Source organism: Musa acuminata, chromosome BXJ1-7 (assembly GCF_036884655.1).
Source record: "Musa acuminata AAA Group cultivar baxijiao chromosome BXJ1-7, Cavendish_Baxijiao_AAA, whole genome shotgun sequence".
Lineage (NCBI taxonomy): Eukaryota > Viridiplantae > Streptophyta > Magnoliopsida > Zingiberales > Musaceae > Musa > Musa acuminata.
This window is the reverse complement of record NC_088333.1, coordinates 4911208-4932397: the sequence shown is the minus strand read 5'-3', so window position 1 is coordinate 4932397 and position 21190 is coordinate 4911208. Positions and strand designations below refer to the sequence as shown.

At 37.4% G+C, this 21190-nt stretch overlaps 1 protein-coding gene across 5 annotated transcripts; it reads left to right on the top strand.

Moving 5' to 3' along the window:
• Positions 1-4311: 4311 nt before the first annotated feature.
• On the top strand, positions 4312-21087 carry LOC135678392 (kinesin-like protein KIN-UB). Of its 5 annotated transcripts, none has more exons than XM_065191150.1 (19): positions 4312-4998; positions 6813-6913; positions 7061-7183; positions 9345-9485; positions 9624-9845; positions 9928-10093; positions 11369-11518; positions 12203-12291; positions 12471-12674; positions 13718-13849; positions 15038-15169; positions 15267-15398; positions 15815-15953; positions 16089-16181; positions 18207-18332; positions 18463-18588; positions 19663-19806; positions 20249-20377; positions 20450-21087. In XM_065191150.1, the coding sequence occupies exons 1-19, from the start codon at positions 4803-4805 to the stop codon at positions 20608-20610; spliced, it is 2706 nt and encodes a 901-aa protein (XP_065047222.1). In that variant the 5' UTR covers positions 4312-4802; the 3' UTR covers positions 20611-21087. The 5 variants fall into 5 exon arrangements, with proteins under 5 accessions (XP_065047222.1, XP_065047221.1, XP_065047220.1 ...); XM_065191149.1 differs by having other exon boundaries at positions 9300-9485; positions 20453-21087; XM_065191148.1 differs by having other exon boundaries at positions 9300-9485.
• The last annotated feature ends 103 nt before the right edge of the window (positions 21088-21190 follow it).

Below are 21190 nucleotides of genomic sequence, written 5' to 3'. Positions count from 1 at the left end.
AAATGCATCAGGTAATTGTGATGGCAGACTACACAGCTCTGTATTGCACATGAATGCCATGTTACTCTTGGCCCTCACTTTCCTGCATGGGTACAAGTGTTGGCCCCATACAGATCATAGCAAACCAGCTGCTTCCTCTTCTGGAACTCTCAACACTGAAACCTCTCAAGGTCCAATCCAAGATGAGATAGGAGGCTAAAGTTTCTTTGGAGTATGATACCCAATAAAGATCAGAGAAGACTGCTGCATGATCATGTGAAGTAAGACTGGGATCTGAATCCATTCATCATGGTTAACAAAAGGATGAGAAGCAAATTGAGTTGTCTGCATCACAAAAAAGGCTCAATAAAATGGTCTATCAGATCTTGGAAGAGACATCAATCACCACTGTGCCATAGATGAGATGGCACTCCCAATACACATGATTTATCCTTCTTGGAATGAATGAATAAATAAATAGATAAATGCTATAATTCCTCACCACATGAGCATTCTACATTCTATTTAATGTAATTGTCAGATAAAAAATGACTGGGTCAGAACTGGCACATGAGCTTCTCTGAGTTTGCTGCTGGGCTTCTTCTGCTGATAAAGGTGAACATGCTGCAACCGATGAACTGGGCCTTGGACGAGTCCCTGTCCTTGTTGAGGTAGTGCCCAAGCAGCATCCATGGCTATGTCAAGCAATGCCTCAACAAAAACAAAAGATTTTTATTCTCATCCTCCTGAATTCTGCCAGTAACAAGTGTTGCAGGATGGCTTACCCTCTGCTTCAAAGTTGCAAGATCTCATTATGTTGATGAACACAAACATAAAATTCTTGATCACCATCACTGAACAAACAGCTTTAAGTTACTGATCTTGAATGTGCTCCTCCACAGAGATTGTCTTCCTCCCTCAGTTGCCAACTCTGTCATGCAGTAACACCTCTTCTTTAATTTCCCAAATATGCAGTTTACATTTTTGTTTCTTATACAATAATAATAATTACAACAACAACAACAATAGATTTCTGTATCTATGGTGTTGGACAAATCTCTTGCTATTTAATGCTTTCACTTCCCCTCTGTCGGTCCTCACACTCACATGGGAGTCACCAAAATATGACAAGAAAGGGTCAGGATTTTGTTGGACTTCTGGAAGATGCTTGAATCCTCATTTGGATTGCAGAGTAAGTCGACTCCTCTAAGTTACTCCGGTCGCATGCCGAAGAACAGTAAACTCACGGCCAAGTTAGTGTCACCTGAACTGAAATTGACATCCGAAAAATTCCGATTTAACGTGGCGTAAAATGCATCCCGGACTGGTCTCCTGAAGAAATATGTCTCGAGTTGCTGTGTTCTTATTCCCTGTTGTGATCCCGGCTGATATCTATTGAGCATCTCCAGAGGAACTAGCATCGAAAAGGAAGGTAACAAGAGAGGAAAGCGTGATGGGTCGCCATCAGGCTGTAGGCAGCGAGTTGCCATCAATGGTTCGGAGACACTTATTACTTTGTGGGAAAAGTTGCATCTGAGCTGCAAGTCGTCTTTGTTGGAAGATGATGGAGTGTGAAGATCCGTGATGGCTTGTGAGATGCTCTGTCTCTCTATCGCTCTCTTCCTTCAGCCTCATGCGAACCCTTTTGAGTCCTCTTCTTCACCGCCTCTCGCGTTTGGTCGCGGACGGCTGCTGCTGCTGCTGCTTGCATGAGGGAGGGGAGGGGAGGGGATGCCGGTGGTGATTGATGGGGACAGTGGGGCTGTTCTTCCTTTCCCCCTTTTCCTAGTTCCCCTGGACATTATGAGATCGTTGATTGATCGGGCATCACGAGTTGGCACAGAGAAGATGGAAGAAAAGGTCGCTGAGACGCACAGCCATGCAGTTATCGCCGGCATGTCAGCGGAGGTGGGGGCTCGTTGCCGACAGGCCATGTAACGACTGCTGGCGGCCCGGCATCTTTGAGACCTTCGTCGCCCACCCCAAAAGGTGGCGGAGGAAAAGGGCAATCGTACCAGCGATGATGCTTTCATACGCATGTCACCCCTCGCCTCTCTTGTTTGCCACTCCTTCCGCCCACGAATCAGAGCGCATGGTGGGAACCGCTGATTGCTATCCAATTCCGAGAAGGTATCTTTTCCGGGTGTACATTAACTGGGTTGTGAAGTTTTTGGCACCAAACCGACCGCTGCGACCAAACATATGCGACTCACGTGACCAACATATTATATATTATATATATTAACAAGCATAATTTATAATTAACTTATAGGAAGTACGTACAATTTTCATTCAAGCTTGGAAATCGATAGATATAGGCACGTGCATTGCACGTTGGCCACCATAAGAAGAAACAAAACCGAATTAACTGACCAAAAATAGCGTGTTATTAAGACAGCGGGGATACGAATTAGATGGTGAGGAAGCACGTCAGAAAACAAAGGTGGGAGCAATGGATGCACAGTTGTGGGTTGACCAGCAGCAGAACATGCGCTATAAAGCTTAGATGGCTTTTCCCTTAAGAAAGCCTGCGCTCGCGATGTGACCATCATCTCCGTGACAACGCCGCTTCACCTTATCATCCCATGTCTTCTTCCACCTCTCTCTCTCTCTCTCTCTCTCTCTCTCTCTCTCTCTCCACCCTGCACTCGCTGTAAACACCGTGAAATTAGATTGTGTTATGCTATATATGATGTTTAATTATTTTATGTAAAGATCGTAGAGAGGATGAAGATTAGTCATACATTGATAAAATTTAAAAATAATTTTATTAAAAAAATTAACATCTTAATCAATTTGATGTGATTCAAACATATATGTGTACAATTCAAAATGTCTCTAACGTAAAAATATCAAACTCTATTACTTATACGAATATCAAGATTGAAATAATTTTTCTAATATGATTCATCTGTCACCCAATTTAGCAACCGGAAATGTATAAGTATGGATGGGCTTTTGTATCTGATTTTACTGGCGTAAGATATTTTATAGAATATTTTACGAAAATATAGTCTTTAACTACTCTTAACAAATTTTTCGTAGTCTCTCGTCCATGTGAGCGACAAGAGAGAATTGTCCATAACTATTTGTCTTAAACCTTTATTATAGACAAGTGGAAGGTTTTTATCGTATTTTCTTTTTACTCTAGACACGACGGATGATTACGTGTTGAATAATAATTGATTGATTATGTATTCTCTATTAATTTGAAACTTATAAATTTATATTTTTATTGAATACACGAATATATAAAGTTATTGGATGAATTTTTCATAAAAGACTATTTTTTTGAGCTTTTTTCGATAGATATTTAATTAATTTAATTTCTCAAAATGCCCCTATTTGTTCTAAAATTATTCTTTGTAAAACAACTCGTAGGGTGAATATTATAATTGATATAATATTTAAAAAAATATTATAATTGATATAAAAATATTTTATTTCTAAATCAGTAAGGATATATATTTAAAATTATATTTTTGTATATGGATAAATTTTTATTAGGTTTTGAGTCTATTTATCCTAATTATAACATTTTTGATGTAAGCCTATTCAAAGATATATAACTGAACTGATAAATAAATCTTATATACGAGAAATTAGGCCGATCTATCTTATAAATCGATACCATTTTAATAATCTTAGGAATAAAAAAAAAATAAAAACTTTTAATGTGACTAAAGCAATCTTCTCAGATTCACTGTGAGGTTGATTGGCTATGCAGGAATCGAAAGTTGCAAAGCCGGGATGAACAGGACAATTATGGGCTTCTGTCTGAGGCATGAACACGAACAAGCATCTTCTCATGTCACCTTTGTCTCATAATAAACCATCGAGCTCACTGTCAACCAATAGAACGGTTACAGTATTCTCAAAGATTCATTTATCCTTATGCCGAGGGTGAGAATATTAATTATTATTTCGCTGCCTGATTGCTTACTTCAATCGTAGCAACGAGGAGATAAAATGTTACTCCGAAAAGAACAAGAAAAAAGTCTTCTCGGTGACTTAAGTGCATCGAGTGTTGCGTGAATCAATCAATCAATCAATCAATCATAGCAATGCCCAAAAATGCAGCTTCTATCGTCCATGCATCTTAACCGTATGTGATGTTTCTACGTGAACCGACAGCGTTTGTTTCATTCATGAGTTATTCTGATTTTAAAATTTTAATTAATATTTAATTAGTATAAAAAATAAATTTATGAGAAAAAAATATCATATATCTCGTTTAAATTTAAAAATAAAATAAAAATTACTGTTGATTTTACCTCAAAAGTATCAAAATATAGATTTGTAGATTTAAACGGAGAACGAGCGCAAGCGAGACCTAAAAAGCCGCGATCAATCAGGAACGAGACAGCAGCTGCTTCCTTTGCGAGCACCGGTCCCGTGTCTCTCTCCCCTTCTTTTCCCAGCTTCGCCGTAGATACCACTACTACTTCTACTACTGTCTCTCTCTCTCTCTCTCGCGTTCGTGGGGCCCTCGGCGTTCCCCCAATTCGTCGCCAGGGCAGCGGAGGAGGAGAACGACACCACGAAAAGCAACGCATCGTTGCTCTTTTTCTTCCTTCTCGATTTGATTTGAACTTCTGTCCCTTCGCTCTCCCTTCTCTCTCTCTCGTTGTCTCGCTCGTTTCCCCTCCGATTCCCCACCGGCTTCCCGTGACGACTCCTCTCTTCCATTCCATTTCGTCTCCAATCTCCTCCGAGCGTCGGGATCGAGGAAGGAGCATCGCATTATATCGTGGGAGAAGAGGCGAGGGCTTCGTCGGCTTCATCTTCGCTGCTTCATCCTTTTCTTCGTTCGAGGGAGGGGGATGGCTTCCGGGAGCTTCAGGAACGGAGGCCCCAAGGTTACCTCCAAGCTCGACCGCCAGCCGTCCTCCGCCGCCTACTCCACGCCCAAGCCCTCCTCCAAGTCCAGGCCCTCCGCCGCCCCCGCCTCTCGCCGTGGTGGCTCCGTGGCTCCTGCCGCTGCCCACTCCGCTAGCAAGGCCGGCGGCGATGCCGGAGGTTTGTGTTTTACTCCTCCTGAATACCGAGATCTGCTTAGATCGCATGCATCCCGCGCTTGATCTGTGATTTTGTTGGATCTCTCGGAGCGGAAAATGAGTCTCGGAAACCCGTGCCTCCTTTTCCCTGTCAAGTGCATGATTTCATTTTGAGCCGCATTGTTTTTACCCTAAAATAGCAATTTTACCCTAAAATAGCACAGTGTCGTTCTTTGGGGTTTGGTGTTTGACATTTAAAAGCTTCACATTCTAAGGTATTTCGTCTGCTGCTCGCTGGGCGGGTTTCCTGAATTTTCTTTTGGCGGCCGCCTAAGCAATGAGTGGAAGGCGGCACTAGATTTTGATCGTTACGGTATTAACATATTGACGAGTGCTGTCTCGATATTTTTCAATTGTGTATTGAGATATGCAATGGGATCTGTTTAGATTACTTAAGCTGACAAATGGGTTGTAGTGCCGGAATGCGTCCACCGGGGAGGAAATGCTGTTGGGACTGCTGACCCCAGGATCTTATGATTGCGTCTGATGTACGGTTGAATGGATAAAGGTGGCAATCATGGGTGGTGAGCTTTCATGCCTATGTGATTCACTAAAATTGCTTGCTCCTTGAGGCACCGCAGATTGGACAAATTGGACAGGGGAAACGGGCGCTAAGCTTTTTATGATTTAAAAAAAAATGTTGATATAGCTTACCATTCAACGTGTATAATTCAGAACTATATGGTTCTGGACAATCTTGGAAGCTTTTTACCGGGGGCAAGAAAACAGATAGATCCTGGCAGCCAGTAATCGATGGGAAAATGATCTATCACTATCTGTCTTTCTCCTCGTAGAATGCATAACAAGTTAGTCCAACTCTCCTCCTTTGATGTCATGTTCGAGGAAGTTTCTGGAGTTACATCAGATCAAAGCTAATTGTGTGAAGATGCATTGAGAAGGTGTCAGGGTGTCGCTAGTGGGATTGTGCACGGTGAATTTGAAAGAGATGAAGGAAAGGAATGATCACTTTTGGCTGTTTTCTGGATCACATTGTTGGAAAGAAGCTTGATGTTTCCTGGAAACTATGTATAGACAATCAGCAAGTGGTAACTGAAACTAAAAGCAGTCTTGGATTTGGGTTGAAGAAGGTAAAAATATTGTAAACGACTTCTAAAAGTCCTCAATAAACTGAGTCTGGAACCATGTCTCGTTTATTTTCATTTTCTTTCTTTATTTCTTGATCTTCTTCTCTTGTTGTGTTCTTTTGTGGTCCTTTTCTCTACATATATCTCCATTATCCTAAAATGGACTGATATGGTGCTCTTCTTTTCTGTTCTTTCTATAAAACAGTCTTTGCCCACTGCAACATGTCGTACTTTCTGTGCAGTATGGTGCAATTGGCACTATCATCGGAACTTGTCAAATCTTGCTCATTTGGGTTTTAGATTATTTACATAGACTCAGATATCTGGCTTGAGCAATGTCATCTGCAGGATAAGTCCTAATTGGCATTCTTCTTATGTGATTTGTCCGAGGGGAAAGAAGGAATATCTGATGGAAGAATAAATAACTTGAGAGACAGTGAATAAATTTATATTGATTAAGGTTTATGATCAATCTTTGCCTTCATTAATTACTAAAAGTTAAATTAACATGTTATACTTTTGTTGATCAAACATCTATTATATTTCCAACTAGAAGAATGACCCAAATGAGAAAAGATTTCGTTACTATCGTGACTGTGATATTGTTAAGTCTACATAATTATCCCTCAGTCATTTCTGGATTACCTTCAAGTTGCTAAAGGTATTCACAGTTTTTCATGTCCTTAACCAGTTCCTGGAAGGGTTCGAGTGGCTGTAAGACTCCGGCCTCGAAATGCAGAGGAGATGATAGCAGATGCTGATTTTGCTGACTGTGTCGAGTTGCAGCCTGAGGTTCTTGATATATTCATTTTGTTTTATGTTGGAAATCTATCATATCTAAGCATGCTTATGATTTCATGTTACTGTGACTGCTTTTGTGTGGAATTTTAGAGCTTATTAATAGTGTCGCCAATTATTATTTTTTATGCTGGGCTGCAGCTTAAAAGGTTAAAGCTCCGCAAGAACAATTGGGAGTCAGAAACCTATGAGTTTGATGAGGTGCTGACAGAATTTGCCTCACAAAAACGTGTGTATGAAGTTGTTGCAAAACCGGTTGTGGAGGTATTGCACATGCCTAATACCTGATATTTACCATTTTGTTTCATGTTTACTACATCAGATCTATCTTAAACTTGGATACAATTTTTTGTGATGAATCATTAATGATAAGTTCGTATCCTTGTTTGACCCTATCTATGGACTATTTTGTCGAAGTTTGCTGTCTATCTTTTAGATGCTGCATCAAGTTCTTCCTCATGCACTAAACCTTTCCACTTTGTGGCACAATCCCTTTCTGGTAATGTGCAGGTCGGTTGACACAGATCATCGTCAGGGATGTGCCCCTCAGCATGGGTATTGTGCTAGTCCCCATGATGACACAATGCGTGCCTTCATGCTAGTGTCATTACCTTGTTGGCATTGTTTGTACTTTGTATATGACAGCACCGTTGCCATGGCCTGCACATGCAATTCTTGCTAGTCACAATGATAAATTGTGATGTCATTGGAACCATCATTCTTGTTAGTATAATGCTTTTAGGACTTGGTGTTGCATATGATTAGAAGTGATCAAATTTGTTGATATACTCATTATGTCACCCTTTCTTACGTAACCTAGCTTTGAAGGTGAGTATTGCATTGATTTTACCTTCATGGATGGTCATTTTATGAAAACAACTGTATTTTTCTATCTTTCAATGCATCCTTTATTTTTGAAGTTTCTGATTGGACCTAGTTTATCCATTTATCTGTACATCGCACTACTAAAAAGCCAAGTGGAATGGTTTCATCTCCTACACAGAGGAGAAAAGTCTTGAATTCCGATCCCCCATTTTTTAATGATGTTTTGCTGATATCACTTCCCAGTAAACATGCACAAAGTAAAATTTCAGACTTCAATGAGATAAAATTTTTCCAAAGTAACAATCTCCAAGTAAAAGCCCCTAACTACATAGACACCTTATCTCCAGGTTGGCATCGCGAAAAGCTTGTAAAAAGTCATGATTTTGTTTCTAAAAGACATTTGTCATTTGTTAACTTCAGTATTCTGGCATCACACTCTGTGTTGCATAATTTTTTGGCAGTAGTTTGGAATCTTGTCTGGTTTGTAGTTTACACGAAGCACATGCTTTTATACTCATGCCATGTCTTTAATTATGATGCTCAAGTTCTTAAGTGAATTCATAGCATGAAGTTTTATTTTGCTTTGCACTGATTTGGGTTGGACATATAGAAGAGTTGAGATCACGTTCTAGTTTTATTTTGATTATTTCAATATGGTTCCTTGTACCACACACCTTTTCCTTTGATGTCGAGATATGGTTCTATGGAAAGTTTGGTTGGTTGCTTCTGCAAAATACTTTGTTCTGAGACCTTGTATGTCATTCTTACCCTATGTTGAATTATATTTAACATCATAATTATCCTGTTTAGTGCGTATATTATTTATCAACTTTGGAAGATGATAAACATAAATGTTTAAAGTTTCCAGTTTGTGATTTGCTGAACTGCTTTACTGATGATGTAATTCTAATATATACTATTGCCTGTTTCGTCTGCTCAGGCTCATGGGCGGAGACTCAGAATTTCATCTTACTTCCTTTGTTCAACATCAAAGGCTGTTACACATTAGATACTTGTTGTTGCTTGAAGCTAAAACAAACCTTAACCCTAGATTTTACAGGTTTAGTTTTCATAAAAATGATTTTGGTCTCATTTTTTAAGAGTATTGGATTCATCCACTTTGATGCTTAATGGAGTCAATTTTTAGTCTCAGTTTGTAAAAGAGTATTCTTGTGATCACCCATCTACCCATGATTGGAAGCTATGAACTTGTCCTTGAAAATTTTCATTAACAAATGAGCTCGTTCAAGAATATATAAGTGGAATTGTTCACGAGCTTACTAAGCCTAAATGTGTAAGGTTTGCCTTGCTCTAGCTTCACTCATTTAACAAATGAACTTGCGTCAGAATCAAACATGGTGTATTAACTTTGGCAAACAAGCTTGAGAGAGCTTTTAACTGAGAGAGCCTTTAACGAGCCAAACAACAAGCTGTTTTGCATTAAAATATATGTTAGGCTGCAACTTTACCATTATAAATATACTTCTCGTCATTACTTTACAATTGTATTCTGATACTTCAGCTTGTGATGAGAAGCCTTATTTTTCTTCTGTAGAGTGTTCTGGAGGGGTATAATGGTACAGTTATGGCCTATGGACAGACAGGTACTGGGAAGACTTTTACTCTTGGAAGGCTTGGGGAGGAAGACACTGCTGCACGAGGCATTATGGTCCGTGCAATGGAAGACATTCTTGGAGATATGTCTCCGGAGACTGATTCTGTCTCCGTGTCATATTTACAGGTTCCTTTGCTGTTGGAATTTTGTTTGTTAAATGAAATCATAAAGCTTCATGTGTAGCTTGCTCAGATCTTGAAATCCATTCATGAGAATAACCTTTTCCGCAGAGAACTGATAATCTATCTTTATTGTTTAATATAGCTATATATGGAAAGCATACAGGACCTTCTTGTTCCTGCAAATGACAACATAGCCATTGTAGAAGATCCAAAGACTGGGGATGTTTCACTACCAGGGGTGACCACTGTAGAACTCAGAGATCAGAAAAGCTTTATGGAGCTTTTAAGATTAGGAGAAGCTCACAGGTTTGCTGCTAATACAAAGTTGAACACAGAATCATCTCGGAGCCATGCTATTCTAATCGTGAGCAAACAGTTTTTCTAAATGATAGCTTCTGTCTGTGGTAACTCAAAGTTCAAGTATAACTATTGCTGCATCATACCAGGTTAATGTCAAGAGGTCAGTTAAGGCAAGGCATGATGCCGATCAAAGTTTTCATGGAGAGAATGGTACTTCTTCCACCATGGTGACATCTTTTAGACCACCCATAGTTAGAAAAAGCAAGCTTGTTGTCGTGGATCTTGCTGGTTCGGAGAGGATTGACAAGTCAGGTATATATGATACATATAAAATCTGAAATTTCTTGTGTTTCTTGGCATGTATCATAAAGTTTTAAGTTTTGCCAGCAACACCTGTGTCAAGCATCCACCACAAGGGCATGTGCCAGTATGCAAGCAATCTCAACACTCGGCATGGTCAGGCATGGTGATGGCACCAAAAAGAAGCTGAAAGGCAGGAAAACAAGAAAAGAAAATATTAAGTGGGATTTTAAACATGAGTTTCAAATGTTAATCATGTTAGGTTCACTATACTATAAGGAACAAAGAAAAAAAAAAGAAGAAAAAAAACTAAATTTGTTTGTGGTGACATACTTCTTAAGTAAATAAAGGGAAGTGAGGGAGGAAAAAGAATGAGAAAAAGAGACTTACTTTCAGTAGCCATTGATCTTCCAGTTTTGGTAGTCAGGAGAATTTGCTGGTTGGAGAAGACCCTTGTGGCCTTCAGTTATGTGGGAGAAAGAGAAGGTAACTGAGAAGAAAGATAGGATGACTCCTTGATTAAATTATAAGTGATGATATAACGCTTTCTTTTATAACATAAATTTTGTTGCTGAAAAGAAACGAATTAGGTGGAATGGGTATAGTATGCCAAGATAAAAGTGAACATGTAAGACAAAAATGTCTTAACAATTCAGCTGTCTCATTAGGATGCTATAGAACAAATTTGAAGTACTTGGATATTTTCCAAACTATTAATACAGAATAATGTGACATGATAAACAATTGATTAAACCTGACACATGTTGCAAAGAAATTCACCATTTTTGTTCCACTAAACTGCTGGTAGTTAATATTTTACATGCTCCTTAAAGGTTCTTTGTGATCTTAAACACTTTTAGGACATATATATTATTCCATGTATGATGATATGTTTTACTTGTTAATGTTTTTGTTAAAAAATTGCATTTATGCCCCATAGGTGCTCTCCCCAAAGGCTAAACAATTACTATCCTGCATTAGTTCTCCTGAGCTTTTTTCAATCATGATGGGCACTGTGTCCATTCATATTCTGGTTGTTACTTGTACTGGATATAATTTCTACATAAATCTTACATAATTGGCCTGCTTTTATAATCTCTAACTAAAACTAACTGAAATGCTTAACATTTCTGGCCTAAAGAAAATATGCTATTCCATTGGTCATAGATATTCTAAATTATGTTTGATGTGCTTAACGTTTCTGACCTAAAGAAAATATGCTCTTCCATTTGGTCATAGATATTCTGAATTATGTTTGATGCTTTGTGATGCCATCTTTGTTCACAGGAAGTGAGGGACATACACTGGAAGAAGCAAAGTCAATTAATCTTTCACTAAGTGCTTTAGGCAAATGCATTAATGCACTTGCTGAAAATAGTCCTCACGTTCCAGTTCGTGATTCCAAGTTGACTAGGCTGCTTCGAGATTCATTTGGAGGTTAGATCTAGCAGCCTGCTTGCTAGTTTATCAGAAATGTTGCCTTTTTCCATGTCTTATTCGATCACAATTTTTGTTGCATATTTTCCTTTTTTGTGCAAATGATACCAATGGTTGATTGTGAAAAATCATGAGCCACATATTGAAGATTTGTTTTTCCATTTATCGCTTATTCTGATCACATGCATCACTGGAATGTTGATTCGATGGTCTATCCTTTATGCTCAGTGAGTTTAAAACCTCCTTTGTATAATTTTCTTGTGAGATAAAAATTCTTCCATTATCTTGTATAACTTCGATACCAAGGAAATAAGTCATTAAACCAAAGTCGGTCATCTCAAACTCCTTTTTCATAGAGTGCTTAAAATCTTTAATCATAGAGCTACTATTGCCTGCAAATATTAAATCATCTACGTACAGACATACAAACAAGATATCTCCATTAGAGTTCGATTTTTTATAGAGAGCATGTTCATGTGGACATTTAGAAAAATCATTTTGAATAAAATAAATATCTATTCGAGAATTTCATGCTCGTGGGGCTTGTTTAAGCCCATAAAGATTATCAAATTCGTATCTTGATCTGTAAAAGTTTTTGTATGACAATCAACTGAAATTTGTATATTGATATTGAGGTTACTTGGTCCTGGTCCTTGTTTTTTGTAACATGTATATGTTTCACAGGCAGTGCAAGGACTTCATTAGTGGTGACCATTGGACCTTCACCTCGACACAGAGGAGAGACTTCAAGCACCATAATGTTTGGACAAAGAGTAAGTTTCTCATTTCACGTCGATGTTGCTTTGCCTTAAATTATTTGTAAGCCTTTTTGCAATCAATGTTCCACCTAGAAACCAAAGCAACATATCTTCCAGACAGTGCACCAGTGAATGCTGTATAAGTTATTATCTGTTCCTTAAGAAGCTGTTTTTATTGGATATGTCCATTGTAGGCAATGAAGGTGGAGAACATGGTGAAACTAAAGGAGGAATTTGATTATAAAAGCCTGTGCAGGAGGCTTGATATTGAACTTGATAAGTTAATTGCAGAAAATGAAAGGCAAAGAAAAGATTTTGAAGATGAGATTGAGAGGATAAGAACAGAAGCAGACAGCCGTATTGCTGAAGCCGAAAGAAGCTATACTAATGCTCTTGAGGTATATTTTCAGATTTATCTTTTCAGTCCATTGATTGGCAAGTCCTTTACATCAGTCGCTTAAAAGTATTTTGATGTTTGATCTAAGAAATTCTGGTTGCTTTTTAATTGATATTTTCCTGTTGTATACTAGAATCTTAATATTATTTTCTTTTATCTTGCAGTCCAGGGAATAATAAAAATGGAAAAAATTAGTAGTTAAATAGTAGTTTCTGGATGCTCGTGGATTCTAAGTATGAATTTGGACCTAACTCTTAGGCCAATCAAAATTTCATCAGTACTTGAAGCTTTTTAGTTTCATTTATTCTATTAAGCAGAAGTTATGCCTCATTTCTCAGCCTGTGACAGTCACAAGTTTGCTATTGGACTTGCTGTGTAGTTTGTTGTTTCTGATTTAATCATCAATTACTAGAATATGACTGCTTTGTTGGTCTTTTCTCAAGTAGCTGTTTTGTTGTTCTGATCTTTTGTGCAGGATATGCTACATAGTCCGTCTTCTTTTTAAAAAATGTTCTCATACTGACTACTGATTTACAGCCTTAAATTCATGATTTCCTTACTTTTTAGTTTTTACTATAACTGTGAGGCCTTCATCATCCATGTTGAAGGGCTTCAAATGTGGTTGTCCCCAGATGAATTCCTTTTGATAAAATGTTTTCATGCTTACTTCTGATAGCCTTGAATTCATTGTTTGTCCCCTATACCTGTTGGATATCATGACCTACTGGTTCAGAATATTTATGTTACTTTTTTAAACCCATAACATCTTATCCTCACTTTCTCAAGCCCCATGTTTCATCAGAAACATTTACTCACCCACCTTCTGACACCTATCCAAAACTTTCCTCACTCTGTTTCTTGCATGGTGCATGTACTTACATATTTCCTTCATCAGGTACCTCAACTTTCTTTTACCCTTTTGCATATTTTCCCTTACTGATGCCTCAACTTTTATTTTTAATCACATTCTTGAACGTGGTTTGGCCTTAACTATGTTATTGACTTGTGATAAATTCTCCCTTGTGTTTTTTTCTTCTTATATAGAATGAGAGACTGAAGTGCCAACAAGATTATATGGACTCAATAAAGAAGCTTGAGGAGAAGTGGATGTCTGATGTGGAGAAAGCCAGAGCAGAGCACCAGGATGCGTGTCTAGAAAAGGAATGTAACAAGGAGGTATATAGTGTATTCTATATACTAATTTCCATTCAACAATTTCAGATACTGTCCTCTTGCTTATGGGCCTATTTACATGATCTCAGATCACTTGTGAATGCATCTATGAGATCTTTTTTTTTGTAATAAAAGCCTGGGTGGTTTAATAAGTTTAAGAAGGAAGCCAACTCTTTATTGGACAAATTGTTTGGTGTTCAAGATTAAAAAAGTGACAGATTTGATATATCATAGGAATGCTTTAGAATAGAGCTGCATCTAGTTACCACATTAACTTATTGTATATGCTTATTTATTGGTCAAAATTACCTATTTTTCTGGACTAACAGATTATGGACACACCAGGAAGCAATAGCCATTGGTGCTTTATTTTGATGGCTGCTTTTGATTCTTGTTTCAGTTTTCTTTTATAATGCTGAATACTGTATATATTCGTTACCATCCATAACCAGTCCTTTTCCATCTTCCTCTCCCTTTTTGACTCCTATGATTTGAATTAACTTGCAACTATTTTCTGGTGCTTTTAACAGTTTTTTTGGACACTACTCATTCTGTCTCATCTTTTTCAAGTTTGTATTGTTTGAACGAACTTAAAAACAGATATTTCTGGTTATCTCTTTCCTTTAATAGTAATTAATCTCAATTGTCCTAACTTTGTATGGAATTTTCAGATATACTACTCTAGTTTAACACTCCAATTGGCACATGTGGTCTTGTAGTTGTCACGCAAAACATGCCTTTTGGCCTTAGTGATAATTGACAAGAATAAACTATTGGTGCTTATCAAGGTACATCAACAAGTGGCAATGAATTTCTGGCACAGAAAGAGGTGATTACCATGCCAATATGACTATAGTGCATGCTCAATGTACCTCACTGTGCCAGTACTTAGCCTGCAACAGCATCCACCGGCCCTTATCCACAAGACATTGCTGGTATGTCACAATATAACATGACACAGTGCACAGCAACATGTTGATATCCAATGTGGGTGTGGCACACAATCTTGATCCTTGATATTTGAAGATCATGTAACATACACTTGAAAGTTTAAATATTCTGCAAATGTTTGAATTTAGTTTTGTAATTCAATCATGTGGTTTTTAATTTGGTGAGACACATAACATTTGCCTTTTCTTTTTTCATGAATTATTCATAAATGTCTAACAATAATTAATTTTTGGTGCATAGGCTCCAACATCTAGCTCAGATGAAATTGCCGAAGTCAGACAGTTACTCGAGAGTGAAAAGCTTATGCGACAATCTTCTGAAGATGAGGTTAGCAACCTTAAAAGTGAAGTATCACATTGGAAAAATTTGGAGGTACGGTACCTCTTAATATGATTTGCCAGACCTATCAGTTTCTAGAATCAACCTGAACAGCAGATTTTCTGTATAATTTGCACTTTATTTGTCTTAGGCTGCTGGCAATGCTGAAATTATGAAGCTTCGCAAGATGCTGGACAGCGAAGCCAATCAGAAACAGAAGCTTGAAGAAGAAATAGCAATACTAAAAAGTCAATTGTTGCAGCTAAGTCTTCAAGCTGATGAGGTATGTAGTTGTACTATTGCTTGTGCGCGATCATTCAATTTGGTAAACAACATCTAATTCAGTTGTCCTTTGATGATTACACTACTATATATATTTTTGTGTTCTGATGCATCATGAGATTTATCACTTTATCACCTTTTTTGGTGTTCTGAAACAATTGGGTCCTTTTGTTACTGAAACACATTTGTTCACTGGATGCCAACATGTTGACCATCTTTTTTTCTGTTCACTGAAACAGCATGTTAAAAATCATAGGTACATGCATATTCAATTGTTTTGGGCATTTCATGCTTGCACGCCTGGAATTTTTATTTACCTATGATAAATATTTTTGTCTTTTTTGTTGCTTCTGGTTATATATCCAGCTAGTATTAAGCCATGTTCTCATTGATAGTTACTTCATTTCCTTAAATCAGACGAGGAGGAGTCTTGACAGAGGTGGGTCTGGGAAAGTCTTAACTGGATTTGATTCCCTTGTATCGCAAGCTAGACATTCACAGCTTAGAGACTCAGCAAATGGACCTAAGGCCTCAATAGCTAAACTTTTTGAACAAGGTAAAATTTAAAAAATTGCTGATATTCCTTCAGAATTGTTAACAAATTGTGCTAGATGACCATGTTCTGTTGGCTAATGAATTTTATTATGGGTTTGTTTTTGTTGATATTCTGGATTGGTTTTCCACACGGCAGTGGGTTTGCAAAAAATATTGTCATTGCTTGAATCAGAAGATTCTGATGTTCGAGTTCATGCAGTGAAAGTTGTAGCAAACCTGGCAGCTGAAGGTGAACTTTAATTTAGATGTCTCTTAATATTTATTCTGTAGTTATGTTAATTCTCGTCTTTCACTTTCTTTTTCCTGCACCACCTTTAAATTGCTTTCTTATAATATAACTTGTATACACTTGGACTTTACATAATCAAAACTCATTTTTCCAAAACAAAAAAATCCTATTTGGTAGAAATAAGTCTTGTTGGATATGCTGCTATTACTATTTCATTTCAGTTTATATAAGTTAGGTTTTATACTGAAGAATATCAAGTATTGTAGGAATATGTTCTCGTTAAATTATTAGTGTGGTGGGCCTAATACGTCTCTAAGATGATAGTTTGTAACATCACAGTTGTTGTATACATCTGAAACTAGAGTTTGAAAGTTTCTACTCAAATGTCAGACAACACAAAACATAACGATGTGGAACTGAAATCAAATATTAAGGTTAACAACTAGTTAGCTAGGATCAAGGATTTTAATCTTTGTCCAGTTTTGGTTTTCCTGATCCTATTTGACTGGTATAGTTCCTGTGTATTGATTGGTATACTGATATGTACAGACTCATATAAATGAAAAAAGAAGAAGAATGGTATTGTAATAATATCGAGCTATATGTTTTGAGGCTGGTACTTGGTCAGACTGGAATATAGCGGTCCATATTGACAGTATGATTGAGATTGGATACCTTGGTTAGGGTACTGTTTTATGTTGAAATATTAAAGTTGTATGGTGTATATAGTATATGAGTGTCTCCTGAACTTAGTTCAGTCCCGACAGCAAGCGTTGTACTAGTCCAATGCTGGCTGCCACATGCCTTGCTGATTGGATACTTGCATGATCGTTGCTTGTACATACTTGTATCTTACATGGTGAATGCAAAGCTTAGTTCATGATCATGTAATTGATATGCCCAAGATGTGGCAAGGCATTGGGATGGCAAATAACTTGAATGTTTTAGCCTTAGCATCAAGATGTGGTTGTGCTTGGTCATGGAGCCAGTGATCCTTGATACCATTTTATTGCATAAGCATGCTATTGAACCAGGTTAGTAAAATAAGACATGATATTGTATGCATTTTGTGTATCACTATGCCATGGAGTAGCATAGGATCAAAGACCAAAATAAAGATTGCTTCATGGTCCTAAGATGCAGGTCAGCAGGGCAGATTGGAATCAGTAAAAAAATAAACAATTTTAAAAATGAAAGAAGAAGAAATAAAAAAGGTCATATAACTTCCCTTAAAAGGCTCTCTTTTGCTTACTCTTGGGCCCTTCCCATTTTGCTTGCTTCCTATTTTGCACGGTTGAAAACTTGGAGCCTTCGAAGCTAACTCTTAGGTAGACTTAATACCTAGTCCCATCCATTTCCAGGCTTTATCATTCTTTTTATGTTTCTTTTGCCTCCATTATTTCTTTACTCTTAGATAGATGTCTTCTTTGTCGCTGCCTGAGGAATATTTCGGAACTTATATATCCTTCTTATCTTGCTACCACTGTCAATATCAAGTCTCAATTTATACCACTAGAGATTCAGGTGATTGTCCAACTTGGTTTCTTTTGGAAAACCAGCCAAATTGAAATGACTGGTAGAAGTTGAATTGTGCTTGGTCATGGACTAAAGAAATTTTGCATACCATGTGAATTGAATAAGAAAACCTATGTGCAGACATAGAGACAAGAAATTTGGTATCACACACGCACTGTGTATTACCATGCTATTAAATACTCACATGCCATTAAGTATCAGAGGAAACCAAGATTTATAACTAGACAATCCTGATCTGGATTTACTGGATTGGGTCAGGATTGGCTACTTACATAATTGTACTGCTCAAAAGATGAATGAAATGCATCTTCTTTTTCAATGACTTAAATGCTTTAGTATTGTTTGTTTGTTTCTCTAAGTAATTAGTATCTCTAGCTTTTTCTGGGACTGAAAATTTTATTAGCTATGGGGACCTTTTTTTATGACCTTGAAAAATTGTTATTCTTACATTTTTTCTATTGTAAATAATGTTAAATTACATCTGACCAGAAGCAAACCAGGAAAAGATTGTAGAAGCTGGTGGTCTTACATCACTGCTAATGCTTCTAAGAAGTTCGGAGGATGAAACTATACGTAGAGTAGCAGCTGGTGCAATCGCCAACCTTGCAATGAATGGTAAGTATATGATGATTCCTATGCTGACCATGTTTTCTGTATATACTTAAATCTTGAATTTAGATCTATTCAATCATTTTTGTATTCTCTAACATACTTTCTCGATTCGATATTGCTTTTGTCTTTGCAGAAACCAACCAGGAGCTTATAATGGCTCAAGGTGGCATTACCTTGTTATCTATTACTGCTGCTGATGCTGAGGACCCTCAAACACTAAGAATGGTTGCTGGTGCCATTGCTAATCTATGTGGAAATGGTAACTCCTTTAACTATCTTGGTTCAAGCTGCTAATGCTACTTATATAAATGTTATCGACCACATAATAGTTGGAATCAAAGATTTGTTGTTACTGCAACTGCATAATAGTAGGAAAAGACATGACTCTCGGTCTTTCTTTTGGCATATGTTCAGTCAAGAATTCCATTGAGATGTTTTGTTATATGTTTGCCATTTCAAATTCCTGGGGTAGCTCTTCCACATCATGAGTAACCCACTAATTGAAGGGGACTGATGCAGCTATGCTATAGTATTTATTGTGAGCATTGTGATCAATAAGGTATAGCAAATACATGCGTAAATCTATCTTCAATGAGAAGCTTATAATATCATTTATAAGGGTATTTGTGATATTTACAACTTTATAAGGGTATATATGAAATATTGCATATGTTCCAAAGGTTTATATATAATTCTCCAAACTTATTAATGCCGTTTTGAAATCTTCTTCACATGGAAATTCTGTTGTTGCCATTTGGAATACTATCTTATTCACTTGTCTCTGGGTTCCTTCTGAAAGTATCTGTATTCTTAAGTTTTCCAAATTCTAAATAACAAGAAATATGCATAACTAGGTCAAAAGGTCAATCTCATAGTAAGTGCCAATATTATTGCATAAGAATGACCAATATCCTAGGAATATGGTAAAATTTTCACTTCTGGTTGAAGTTTTCTCTTACATTTATATGATTTTTTTTCCTGATGTAGCTCTAACTTGTTATATGGTACTCATGTTCAACAACATGAATTCATCTGCAACTGAATATTAAAAGAATGTCACCAATTTAGCATGCATGAGTCTTTGTGACATAAGTTTTGCTTGTACAGATATGGTTGATTTTCACTGACTAATTATTCATTTATGGAGTATTTACATCACCACAAATGTAACTTGCACTCAATCTGTCCTGTAAAATGAACTACATATAGGATCTTATCCCTGCTAGGCACTGATCTTTAACCAACATGTTATCATGGGCCGCAGAGCGATGCAATATCTTATGTACTTTTTCTGCAAAGCATGTTTAGCATTGACTTTTACTGTTTTCTGCAGATAAGTTGCAGATGAGGCTTAGTGGAGAAGGTGGGATTAAAGCCTTGCTAGGTATGGTTAGGTGTGGACACCCTGATGTTCTTGCACAAGTTGCACGTGGCATTGCAAACTTTGCGAAGTGCGAGTCTCGAGCTTCTACTCAAGGTAAAGATGTCTTGCTGTCATTGTTGTTTAAATGATGTTCGTTGTTTAATTTTAAAGGTTGCTATTACGTATTGTATGCTCATGTTAATATGTAGTGTTCAAATCGGTAATAGATCTCCAACAATGTAATTCTATTCAACAAATTTTATTCATTAGTCCAATGATCAAAAGCCATTATTATATGAATTGGCTGTGGCAAATATCAACTTCCATTTCTCACCTTTTAAAGACATGAATCAACTAGTCTCATCATATGAGAAGGCAAACTTAGGATTTAAGATATGGTCATGCATATATATACCACTTTTGATATGGTTGCTGATTCACATTAAAACTTTTAAACGAATGCCTTCTGCTTAGGTAAGCTTGGACTGCCGTGTTACTGGTTGTTCGGTGTAGAACAATTACTCGCATATCTGTGATAATTCGTTCCTTGCTGCAGGAAATAAGGCAGGTGTATCCCTCTTAATTGAAGATGGAGCTCTTCCTTGGATTGTAAAAAATGCCAACCATGAAGCTTCACCAATAAGACGCCACATTGAGCTTGCATTATGCCACTTGGCGCAACATGGTAATTTTGCTTTATGGTACTGAAATCTCAGCATCTCTTTTTTCTCTTGATAATGTTAACTATTCTTTGCAGAAGTCAATGCAAAGGATATGATCAGGGAAGGAGCCTTGTGGGAACTAGTTCGCATCTCACGTGATTGTTCACGAGAGGATATCCGGATGCTGGCCCACAGAACTCTGATTTCAAGTCCTACTTTCCAAGCAGAACTAAGGCGATTACGCATTGAATTTTAAGATGTAAAAGATGGCCTGCCTCATGGATGGTGTGACGGGCGCAGTGCAGCTGGTCGATCGTGAGCTTCATATTTCACTAAGAGTCATGGAAACAAAGTAACAAAAAGTGTCGCCTAGCTTCAGCTTACTCCATCAGTAGAGTGGGGATCAGATCAAACCAGTGGTTCACGAAGCTTTCATCGTTGGACGAGAGAATTCAAGATTTCTTGCCATTGATCATTGTTTGTTCATCATTGTGATAGTAAAACCCGATCTGCCTACACTGTACATGTGTTTGTTGGGCAAGGTAAATAGGGTGTGAAGAATAACTGAGGTGGTTTTGAGTAAGTGAAAGATTGAACCTCAGTGGCCACTGAAAGTATCGATCCTCCAGGCACCTGTATCGATTGGATAAATTAACTGGTTCTTGGGATTTTGACAACAGTTTGCCTCCATTTTTATTTTACTATATGAATTCCAATATTGAAACATATACAAGTCCACTGTAGACAAATGAAAAGCTGGTGTCATGTTGGGACATGGATAGGATTGGTTCCACATTTTGCTGTCCTTGAGCTTCAACTCTCTCATGTCGAATGCT